General features: G+C 43.3%; 1 protein-coding gene across 1 annotated transcript in view; it reads left to right on the top strand.

Annotated features, from left to right (window-relative positions):
- Nucleotides 1-4,836: 4,836 nt before the first annotated feature.
- The window catches only part of LOC123995843, a 105,416-nt gene continuing 97,295 nt past the window's right edge, over nt 4,837-12,957 (top strand). Inside the window, exons 1-4 of the mRNA XM_046299525.1 lie at nt 4,837-4,868; nt 5,107-5,145; nt 5,224-5,283; nt 11,716-11,769. Of these exons, the coding sequence (XP_046155481.1) occupies nt 4,837-4,868; nt 5,107-5,145; nt 5,224-5,283; nt 11,716-11,769 (185 nt within the window). The remainder of the gene's footprint in view (nt 4,869-5,106; nt 5,146-5,223; nt 5,284-11,715; nt 11,770-12,957) is intronic.

The raw sequence follows: 12,957 nt of genomic DNA, 5'->3' as shown, positions 1-12,957 counted from the left end.
ATAATAATCAATTTACATATAAAACCTCATTTGTTCATCGAAAATTGTGAACTTGTGTAACTCACCACAGGCTAATGAGAAGTGTGTACTTGAAAGGATGCACATTAATGTTGATTTGTATTGTCAGAGTCTCAGCCTTAAATCATTTTCCACACACAGTCTGTGCCTGTATTTAGTTTTCATGCTAGTGAGGGCCGAGAATCCACTCTCACAGGGTACATGGTTGCAAAAGGGCATCAGTGTCTTAACAGCACAATTTGCCAAGGCAGGATACTCTGGGCGCAGCCCTATCCAGAAATCTGGCAGTGGCTTCTGATTAAATTACATTTTCAAGAACCGCTTGTTGCAATTTCGATGAGGCTCTCTTGATCAGATATCGGTAAGTAGACTGGAGGCAAGGCATGAAAGGGATAATGAGTCCAGTTGTTTGTGTCATCCGTTTAGGAAAAGTACCTGCGTAATTGAGCCCCCAACTCACTCAGGTGCTTCACTATATCACATTTGACATTGTCCGTAAGCTTGAGTTCATTTGCACACAAAAATCCATACAATGATGGAAAGAACTGTGTGTTGTTCTTGTTAATGCAGACAGAGAAGAGCCTCAATTATCTCCAGCACATTGATCATAGCTGCGGAGAGTCTCTGTAATCCTAGATTCAGATCATTCAGGTGAGAAAAAACATCCCCCAGACAGGCCAGTCGTGTGAGAAACTCGTCATCATCAAGCGGTCAGACAAGTGAAAATTATGGTCAGTAAAGAAAACTTTGAGCTTGTCTCTCAATTGAAAAGAAATGTGTCAATACTTTTTTGCCCCTTGATAACCAGCTCACTTCTGTATGTTGTAAAAGCGTTACATGGTCGCTGTCCATATCATTGCATAGTGCAGAAAATACACGAGAGTTCAGGGGCCTTGTTATAACAGAGTTAACCATTTTCACTGTAGTGTCCAAAACGTCTTTCAAGCTGTCAGGTTTTCCCTTGGCCTCTCGGTGGATGATGCAGTGTACCCAAGTGGAGTCGGGAGCAACTGCTTGCACATGCGTTACCACTCCACTATGTCTCCCTGTCATGGCTTTTGAGCCATCAGTACAGATACCAACACATCTTGACCACCAAAGTCCATTTGGTGTTCACATCAATGAACTATCATGGTGCAAACATACCAAGACAGTCGTGAAGAGGGCACAACAAAAACCTTTTCCCCATCAGGAGACTGAAAAGATTTGGCATGAGTCCCCAGATCCTCAAAAGGTTCTACAGCTGCACCATTGAGAGCATCCTGAATGGTTGCATCACCGCCTGGTATGGCAACTGCTCGGCATCTGACTGTATGGCGCTACAGAGGGTAGTGCATACAGCCCAGGACGTCACTGGGGCCAAGCTTTCTGCCATCCAGGACCTCTAAATTAAACTAAATGCCCATTAAATTGTCAGAGATTCCAGTCACCCAAGTCAATAGTCACTTCACACAGATTAACTCAACTAGCCTGTACCCCTACACACTGACTCAGTACCTGGTGTCCCCTGTATGTAGCCTCGTTATTGTTATTCTTATTGTGTTACTTTTTATTTTAGTCTACTTGGTAAATATTTTCTTCTTCTTGAACTGCACTTGTTGGAGAGGTTAAGGGCTTGTAAGTAAAGCATTTCACAGTAAAGTCTACTCTGTTGGTTAAGGGCTTGTAAGTCAGCGTTTCCACGGTAAAGTCTACACTTGTTGTATCTGTGACAAATAAAGTTTGATTTGTTGTCACAAAGCTGTCCAGTACTTTAAAAAATCCTCTGCTGTTGTCCTGGTTTCCAGTGGTTTGCAGAAGAGAAAGTCTTCCTTAACTCACCCCCCATAAACATAACGGACATATACCAGGAGCTGTGCCAGGTGTCTGTTGACTCATCCAGCTGTAAAGCATATAAATTACTGGCTTGTATGCAAAGCAGTAATTGTTTCAAAACATCTCCTGCCAGGTCACTGATGCGTTGTGAAACAGTGTTGTTTGATGAAGGCATTTTCTGTGTAGTTTTTTTGGGCCTTTTCCCTAGCATTGTTCCATCCATATCTACGGCATCAGGAATAATGAAGTCCTCCACGATAGTATGGGGTTTGCCTGTCCTAGCCACTCGGTAGCTCACCATATACGATTCTTCTAGCCCCTTCTAATTAATGGTATCTGTTGTTTTTATACATGTCCTACTATTCAAAAGGCATCATAATTCTCGCTCAAAACTCCTGTGGCTTATTTTTACTCACCAGGATCAGCGTTTACTTCACATATTACTCACCTGGTTTTAAAAGAAACACATTTTCTCTCTTATTTTTCAAATTGGCATGTTTTGTTTCTAAATGTCTGAGCCAGAGTGAAGGTTTCATCGAGTTGTGAGATAATACTTGTGCACATATAACACACTTGTGGCTGAGGAAAGGCACTATTCCCAACACAAGTGGACCCCAAATCAATGTAGTTGTCATCATATTTGCGCCTCTTCGATGGGCCAACATCCAGGTCTGTTGTTCGGTGCTTTCCTGAGTAAGGAGGCAGTAGCTCTTGGGCTGCATCAGAGTCACAACTGTCAGTGTCACTGCTAGCTGGGCTAACAACCTGTCAGTGCTCATGCTAACATGCTAGCTGGGCTAACAACCTGTCAGTGTCCATGCTAACATGCTAGCTGAGCTAACAACCTGTCAGTGTCCATGCTAACATGCTAGCTGGGCTAACAACCTGTCAGTGTCCATGCTAACATGCTAGCTGAGCTAACAACCTGTCAGTGTCCATGCTAACATGCTAGCTGGGCTAACAACCTGTCAGTGTCCATGCTAACATGCTAGCTGAGCTAACAACCTGTCAGTGTCCATGCTAACATGCTAGCTGGGCTAACAACCTGTCAGTGTCCATGCTAACATGCTAGCTGGGCTAACAACAACATGTAGAATTACTGATGCTGGCATTGGATGTGCTTGTGGAAGCAGAACAACTTGTGTCGTCGACAGGTGTAGGTGTAGTACTGCGGGTAGTAGCAGTATTACAAGTAGAGCTGGTATGTGTCTCTATGGACTATTCTTTTTACTATTTATCCATTTCGAAACAAATGGAACGAACAGCAACTACGTTTGGCTACATACGGACCATTAATTAGAGAGAGTAACAATTCATGTGATTGCATGTCATTGTGTTGTTATTTTGCTCGTCTCACAGTACGCACATTGCAATTTATTGCCCAGGCTACATCGGTAGTCCTCATGCCTCCTTGCAGCATGCCTGAGGCACGTTCACGCAGATGAGCAGGGGCCCTGTGCATCTGTCTTTTGGTGCTTTTCAGAGTCAGGAGAAAGGACTCCTTTAGTAGCGACATGCGGAGAACTATAGACAATGTCCTCGTGAATAGCATGCCGCGACATGTGGAGAACTATAGACAATGTCCTCGTGAATAGCATGCCGCGACATGTGGAGAACTATAGACAATGTCCTCGTGAATAGCATGCCGCGACATGTGGAGAACTATAGACAATGTCCTCGTGAATAGCATGCCGCGACATGTGGAGAACTATAGACAATGTCCTCGTGAATAGCATCGTGAATAGCATGTCCTCGTGAATAGCATGTGGAGAACTATAGACAATGTCCTCGTGAATAGCATGCCGCGACATGTGGAGAACTATAGACAATGTCCTCGTGAATAGCATGCCGCGACATGTGGAGAACTATAGACAATGTCCTCGTGAATAGCATGCCGCGACATGTGGAGAACTATAGACAATGTCCTCGTGAATAGCATGCCGCGACATGTGGAGAACTATAGACAATGCAGGGGCGTCTCGGACCCCACAGCTAACGTCCATGTGGAGAACTATAGACAATGCAGGGGCGTCTCGGACCCCACAGCTAACGTCCATGTGGAGAACTATAGACAATGCAGGGGCGTCTCGGACCCCACAGCTAACGTCCATGTGGAGAACTATAGACAATGCAGGGGCGTCTCGGACCCCACAGCTAAAGTCCATGTGGAGAACTATAGACAATGCAGGGGCGTCTCGGACCCCACAGCTAACGTCCATGTGGAGAACTATAGACAATGCAGGGGCGTCTCGGACCCCACAGCTAACGTCCATGTGGAGAACTATAGACAATGCAGGGGCGTCTCGGACCCCACAGCTAACGTCCATGTGGAGAACTATAGACAATGCAGGGCGTCTCGGACCCCACAGCTAACGTCCATGTGGAGAACATAAAGGTGGGGAGTTGGAGTCGTTCAGTTAGAGTTTCTTCTTGATTTGATGCCATCACTTCTCAGTTCCACAGTGTTTTCTGACAAAGGTGTTGATGTTTGTAGTTTCTGTTCCTTGCTTTTACCATTTCAACTGCGGCTGGTAATATCAAAGTGTCTGCAAAAGGTTTCATAGCGCGGCGGGCTTTCACCGTGCGAATGATTCAAGAGCAGCGGTCAAGTGCGGCAATTTGTCACAATCTAAGGTCACTCTGTATTTGAATTTTAACTATTCGATTTTAATACATTTCGTTGAGGATTCTTAAGGGAAAGTTACTCACCAGGATGAGCGTTTACTTCACATATTACTCACCTGGTTTTAAATGAACACATTTTCTCTCTGAGGCCACATGCCCATGCATAATAACGCATCATTGTTGTCGTAATAGCTAAAGATTAAACCCTTTTAAAAATAAAAACATTTCACACTTTTTTTAATCATTGCATTATTCAAGTGTGCAATCTGGTTTAATTGAAAAGCTCCTGTATAGTTTGAATATCTTGCTTACATTTATATACTACTATATACACTATGGTTTGCACTTCAGGTTAATAGATGCACACACGCATGTAGCATGAATGAGGCTTTGCCCACACCACATCCAAGGTAATGTAAGGATAATGTAAGGATCATGTAAACTTGTGTAGCTCATAATTTGTAACTCAACTCAACTAAGCTGGATCCCCATTTTCAGTAGCTAATTGCATTATTGCGTTGCGTATAAATTAGGCTTCAAAGACAAGCTGCTAATCTGATGTAGAAGAAAAGCAGCACATTTTGTGTAATAAGGCCTTTAAATGTTTTCATGACAGACTTGAATTGATTTTCTCCTCTCTTCCGAAAGGTATGTTCACTACAGCTTCTTCAATGAAAGGCTCAATGGGTAAGATCAAGTTTCTGTTAATTTATTACACCCTAATGATGCTATAATGTGGATTTTCTGATGGATTCATATTCACAGGGGTTGGTTTGACTCTTCCAACAGAGATATCCCAGTTGATGAGGACCAGAGGAACACCAGGTTAGTTGATATGAACTGAGAAATCCTCCCAACAAGTCATGATACTTGGTACTTCAAAACGCTCTTTCCTATATTTCCTTAATGTTACCCATTAGATCATTTACAGAGATAACAGAGATGTACTGCACACAGTTACTAGTGGTGGGCAACAATAAGGATATAAACAAGTTATATTGTGATATTGGTTAATCATTGCTGTTACCCTACACTATTATGAAAAAGAGCAAACATGATTGTTCCAATTTGTAAGTCGCTCTGGATAAGAGCGTCTGCTAAATGACTTAAATGTAAATGTAAATGTTCCTGGAGGCACAAAACCCTCTCAAACCCTCTCAGCAAACTTAACGGCCTGCTGATGGGCCCATCAACAAGCTTCCTGTTGTATTCACACTGGTTAGGAGGTACAATTAGATAAAACCAACAAATTATAGTCCCACTAAGAGCAAACCAACAACCGTTAGCTTTGGATCCAACAAACCCAGACCCATGGGAAAATCCCAACCCCATGACCCAACTAGCAATGTAAATCAGTCTGATGTTGTCCCGATGGCATGCAAAGGTGTAACGGAGTTCTACGTTTGTAGAAAGAGAGTCGGACCGAAATGCAGCGTAGTGGTTACTTAATGGAGAAAGCGATACATGAAATAACTATTACAAAATTTAAAAAACAAACGGAACGTGAAATTTAATTACAGCCTATCTGGTGAATCTACACAGAGACAGGAACAAACACCCACGAAATACACAGCGAAACCCCGGCTACCTAAATACGGTTCCCAATCAGAGACAACGAGAATCACCTGACTCTGATTGAGAACTGCCTCAGGCAACCAAGCCTATACAACACCCCTATTCAACCGCGATCCCAATAATACAAACCCCCAATACGACATACAACAACATAAACCCATGTCACACCCTGGCCTGACCAAATAATATAACGAAAACACAAAATACAATGACCAAGGCGTGACAAAAGGTCTGTGGGGCATTTTCTCTCAGATTGTTTGTTATAGTTGAATCAGGGTTATTTGTTACAATGTATTTTTTCCATTTGGTTGTTTTCTCATTGTAAGAATTGGTCAAACAAACTACAATACTTGAACAAAACCATGTGTGTATCGGAAGTCACACCACTTGCTCAGTGAGTACCAGTTCCTACTAATTCGGCTCACACCAAGACTGGAGCCAATTGGACGAACTGCAAGATTCTCTAAAATGCCGTTTGAGGCGGCTTACGGTAGAGAAATAAAAAATTCTGGCATCAGCTCTGGTTGACATTCCTGCAGTCAGCATGTCTATGGCCTTTTATTGTCCCCAGCAGAAGGTGCACCTGTGTAATGATCACGTTGTTTAATCAGCTTCTTGATATGCCACACCTACCAGGTGAATGGAATATCTTGGCCAATGAGAAATGATCACCCACAGGGATGTAAAGACATTTGAAAGAACTACGTTTTTTGGATCATTTCCTGTATTTTTTTTTTCAGCTCATGAAACACGGAACCAACACTTTTTACATGTTGCGTTTACACTCTGAGTGTACAAAACATTAAGGACACCATGTCTTTCCATCCATAACATAAACTGACAGGTGAATCCAGGTGAAAGCTATGATCCCTTATTGATGTCACTTGCTACATCCACTTCAATCAGTGTAGATGATACTATCGAGCATTTCACACACATTGTCTAAATACTGACTGTTAGCACTTGGTGACCTATAGAAATACCCCTAAATGGCTTCAGATGAGGTAAACCTGCAACCTCTTCAATAACACTGGACATGAGATCTTCTCTACACAGTACAGGGAAATGGCTCTAAATATATAAAGCAACACCTCCCCCATAAGCATTCCTGTCTCTTCTGTAGATATTATATCCCTGTATTGCTACTGCGGTATCATTAAAGGAATTATCTAAGTGAGTCTCATAAATGGTTACTGATTTACGGAATCTTATTTCAAAGGCTGCATATACAGTGTATTCAGGAAGTATTAAGGGCCCTTGACTTTTGACACATTTTATTTAATTACAGCCTCATTCTAAAATGGATTACATTGCCCCCCCCCACACACACACAATACCCCATAATGACAAAGCAACAAAAAAAAAAGATTTTTAGACATTTGGAAAAGGTTAGGCTGCAAGAAAATTCACAATTGTCCTTGGCAGGGTAGCCAAGTGGTTAGAGTGTTAGAGTGTTGGACTAGTAACCGAAAGGTTGCAAGTTCAAATCGCTGTCGTTCTGCCCCTGAACAGGCAGTTAACCCACTGTTCCCAGGCCGTCATTGAAAATAAGAATGTGTTCTTATCTGACTTGCCTAGTTAAATGAAGGTAATAAAAAAAATGGGCAATCAGCATGCAGTTGTCTGGACTTCACAAAGCCATGGAAGTGAACAGACAATGAAACATTGACACAGTTGTTATTCCCAACGGAACGAGAACATCAGAATCCTTGTAAAAACGAATTAACCTTCTGCACGTATGTGGCATTCTCTACTTTATAAAGATGTTCTCCCTCTGCTACCACTTCCCCCTCACTGTGTGTGTGTGTGAAGTTGGGAGAGTTAGCTGAGTGTTCAGGGTTCATTTAATTTTATATATTTTTTTAGATACAATGTTACTATGTTACTAAATTACTATTGTAATTATCAAAAAGGCTGCTATTCGACTTGGAATGAACTAAAAAAACTTGGAAGGAAAACATTTGGCTTCAAACATGTTTTGATGACATCTATAGAGTTTCCATATTGGTGCTTATCACTAATAATCAAATCAAATTGTATTGGTCACATGCACGTATTTATCAGATGTTATTGCGGGTGTAGCGAAATGCTTGTGTTCCCAGCTCAACAGTGCAGTACTGCCTAACAGTTCACAACAATACACAAATCTGAAAGTAAAATTATTTTAGAAATATATGGGTATTATGATTAGCATTGTCAGAGTGGCATTGACTAAAATACAGTAGAATAGAATACAGTATATACATGTGAGATGAGTAAAGCAGAATGTAAACATTATTAAAGTGACTAGTGTTCCATTATTAAAGTGGCCAGTGATTCCATGTCTATGTATATGCAGGGTTGAATAACCGGGTGGTAGCTGGCTAGGGATGGCTATTTAACAGCCTGATGGTCTATGTAGCTGGCATAGATAATATTAACAAAAAGCCGAGCTGCTGGAATCTTTGCGCCAGGAGTGGCATAACGTCAATGTGAAAGACTGGTGGAGGGCATGATAAGTGGTGGAGGGCATGATAAGTGGTGGAGGGCATGATAAGTGGTGGAGGGCATGATAAGTGGTGGAGGGCATGATAAGTGGTGGAGGGCATGATAAGTGGTGGAGGGCATGATAAGTGGTGGAGGGCATGATAAGTGGTGGAGGGCATGATAAGTGGTGGAGGGCATGATAAGTGGTGGAGGGCATGATAAGTGGTGGAGGGCATGATAAGTGGTGGAGGGCATGATAAGTGGTGGAGGGCATGATAAGTGGTGGAGGGCATGGCAGTGGAGGGCATGATAAGTGGAGGGCATGATAAGTGGTGGAGGGCATGATAAGTGGTGGAGGGCATGATAAGTGGTGGAGGGCATGATAAGTGGAGGGCATGATAAGTGGAGGGTGGAGAGGGCATGATAAGTGGTGGAGGGCATGATAAGTGGTGGAGGGCATGATAAGTGGTGGAGGGCATGATAAGTGGTGGAGGGCATGATAAGTGGTGGAGGGCATGATGAAGTAGTGGAGGGGCATGATAAGTAGTGGAGGGCATGATAGGGCATGATAAGTGGTGGAGGGCATGATAAGTGGTGGAGGGCATGATAAGTGGTGGAGGGCATGATAAGTGGTGGAGGGCATGATAAGTGGTGGAGGGCATGATAAGTGGTGGAGGGCATGATAAGTGGTGGAGGGCATGATAAGTGGTGGAGGGGCATGATAAGTGGTGGAGGGCATGATAAGTGGTGGAGGGCATGATAAGTGGTGGAGGGCATGATAAGTGGTGGAGGGCATGATAAGTGGTGGAGGGCATGATAAGTGGTGGAGGGCATGATAAGTGGTGGAGGGCATGATAAGTGGTGGAGGGCATGATAAGTGGTGGAGGGCATGATAAGTGGTGGAGGGCATGATAAGTGGTGGAGGGCATGATAAGTGGTGGAGGGCATGATAAGTGGTGGAGGGCATGATAAGTGGTGGAGGGCATGATAAGTGGTGGAGGGCATGATAAGTGGTGGAGGGCATGATAAGTGGTGGAGGGCATGATAAGTGGTGGAGGGCATGATAAGTGGTGGAGGGCATGATAAGTGGTGGAGGGCATGATAAGTGGTGGAGGGCATGATAAGTGGTGGAGGGCATGATAAGTGGTGGAGGAGGGCATGATAAGTGGTGGAGGAGGGCATGATAAGTGGTGGAGGGCATGATAAGTGGTGGAGGGCATGATAAGTGGTGGAGGGCATGATAAGTGGTGGAGGGCATGATAAGTGGTGGAGGGCATGATAAGTGGTGGAGGGCATGGTGGAGGGCATGATAAGTGGTGGATGGGCATGATAAGTGGTGGAGGGCATGATAAGTGGTGGATGCTGAGGGCATGATAAGTGGTGGAGGAGGGCATGATAAGTGGTGGAGGGCATGATAACGGTGCAACCAGTGGTGGAGGGCATGATAAGTGGTGGAGGGCGTATGCTTTATGGATGGAGGAGGGCATGATAAGTGGTGGAGGGCATGATAAGTGGTGATATTGCCATGAATATGAACTTACATTATTCAACATCTGTCCTTCTGTTCACCTGATTTAGAATTCCTCATGATCAAAGTGGTGGAGGGCATGATAAGTGGTGGAGGGCATGATAAGACACATGAAAGCTGAAAATCAGGGTTATTCCACCCAATATTCATTTCTGAACTCTTCCTAAGTTAAAACATTAGTATATAAGGCCCTGCCCCGCCCTCCTTTCGGAAAAGCTGACCACGAATCCATTTTGTTGATCCCTGCCTACAGACAGAAACTAAAACAAGAAGCTCCCGCGCTGATCAACGCTGGTCCGACCAATCTGACTCCACACTCCAAGACTGCTTCCATCACGTGGACTGGGATATGTTCAGTATTGCGTCAGACGACAACATTGACGAATACGCTGATTCGGTGTGCGAGTTCATTAGAACGTGCGTTGAAGATGTCGTTCCCATAGCAACGATTAAAACATTCCCAAACCAGAAACCGTGGATTGATGGCAGCATTCGCGTGAAACTGAAAGCGCGATACACTGCTTTTAATCAGAGCAAGGTGACTGGAAACATGACCGAATACAAACAGTGTAACTATTCCCTCCGCAAGGCAATCAAACAAGCTAAGCTTCAGTATAGAGACAAAGTAGAATCTCAATTAACGGCTCAGACACAAGTGGTATGTGGCAGGGTCTACAGTCAATCACGGATTACAACCTCAGGAGGCTGAAGAAATTCGGCTTGTCACCAAAAGCACTCACAAACTTCTACAGATGCACAATCGAGAGCATCCTGTCGGGCTGTATCACCGCCTGGTACGGCAACTGCTCCGCCCACAACCGTAAGGCTCTCCAGAGGGTAGTGAGGTCTGCACAACGCATCACCGGGGGCAAACTACCTGCACTCCAGGACACCTACACCATCCGATGTCACAGGAAGGCCATAAAGATCATCAAGGACAGCAACCACTCGAGCCACTGCCTGTTCACCCCGCTATCATCCAGAAGGCGAGGTCAGTACAGGTGCATCAAAGCTGGGACCGAGAGACTGTAAAACAGCTTCTATCTCAAGGCCATCAGACTGTTAAACAGCCACCACTAACATTGAGTGGCTGCTGCCAACACACTGACTCAACTCCAGCCACTTTAATAATGGGAATTGATGGGAAATGATGTAAAATATATCACTAGTCACTTTAAACAATGCTACCTAATATAATGTTTACATACCCTACATTATTCATCTCATATGTATAAGTATATACTGTACTCTATATCATCGACTGCATCCTTATGTAATACATGTATCACTAGCCACTTTAACTATGCCACTTTGTTTACATACTCATCTCATATGTATATACTGTACTCGATACCATCTACTGTATCTTGCCTATGCCGCTCTGTACCATCACTCATTCATATATCTTTATGTACATATTCTTTATCCCCTTACACTTGTGTCTATAAGGTAGTAGTTTTGGAATTGTAGTTTTTGGAATTACTTGTTGGTTATCACTGCATTGTCGGAACTAGAAGCACAAGCATTTCGCTACACTCGTACTAACATCTGCTAACCATGTGTATGTGACAAATAACATTTAATTTGATTTGATTTGGTTAAATAAAGGTTAAATACAAATTTAATAAATAAAAAATACTGTATAGCCATCATTAATCATTAAGTACTACGTCTTTCTATTCATACAGCCTGAGTAAGTCCATATTCAGGAGCAGAGAACAGAACATCATCTCTCCAGAAAGGTGCGTATCTGTATGGGACTGTGTCATCATTCACTATTTGGCTGGCTACCCAAACTCCATGCTACTGGCCAAACTCTACACCACGCCCACGGACGTTAGTTTCTTCACCGCAATGCGTCTGACTCTGAATACGTCCGCAACGTTTTCTCGAAACAAAAAACACATTTTAACTTTTTTTTTAAATAAGTGGAATCTCCTTGTAGTGATTTCATCCACGTGGTTTAACCCATGAATGGAAACATGATTCGGGGCGGTTGGTAATTAGGTAGTGGTGTGTTCTCCAGTGGCTGTGGGATTTAGTTATGTTAATTAAGACTAAATTAGAGGTTGACTGTGATTGATGTCTGTTTACAACAGGTTATGTAATGTCAGGTCAAACATTACACGGGAGTCGTGATCTATAACCCCAATGTCAAATTACACATATGTAATGTCTATATTATTAAACCAGATTTTGTATAGATCATTGAAGATCTATTGTACGTATGAACACAATGATATCCCCTGATGCTGAAGACATCAGTTTTGTAAGAATATGTTCGTGATGGCTGATGAGCAACGATACATCACAAACACAATCTATTCTCATTGTGGTCAGTGAGATTACATTAGCAACTTAGTCCGTGTCAGTGATCAATCTATTCTCATTGTGGTCAGTGAGACATTAACAACTTAGTCCTGTCAGTGATCAATCTATTCTCATTGTGGTCAGTGAGACAGTAGCAACTTAGTCCTGTCGGTGATCAATCTATTCTCATTGTGGTCAGTGAGACATTAGCAATCCTAAACAAAAAGCCATGGATTACAGTCAACATCTGCAGTGAGCACTGAGCACTGAGCTAAAGGGCTGCTTCTTTCAAATCCGGACACTTATAAGAAACGCCACGAAGCCCTGCGACTGACCATCAAACCATTAATACAGAACCAAGACTGAATCCTACTGCACAGGCTCTGATGTTTGTCAGATGTGGCAGGGCTTGGATTACAAAAGGAAACCCACGAGTTGCCCAGTGACGCCTACCAGACAAACTAAATGCCTTTTATGCTCGCTTCGAGGCAAGCAACACTGAACCATGCATGAGAGCACTGGCTGTTCCGGATGACGGTGTGATCACGCTCTCAGTAGCCGATATGAGTAAGACCTATAAACAGGTTAACATTCACAAGGACGCAGGGCCAGATGTATTA

The sequence above is a fragment of the Oncorhynchus gorbuscha genome, linkage group LG14 (genome assembly GCF_021184085.1).
Source record: "Oncorhynchus gorbuscha isolate QuinsamMale2020 ecotype Even-year linkage group LG14, OgorEven_v1.0, whole genome shotgun sequence".
Classification (NCBI taxonomy): Eukaryota; Metazoa; Chordata; class Actinopteri; order Salmoniformes; family Salmonidae; genus Oncorhynchus; species Oncorhynchus gorbuscha.
This window is presented reverse-complemented; position numbering and strand designations above follow the sequence as displayed.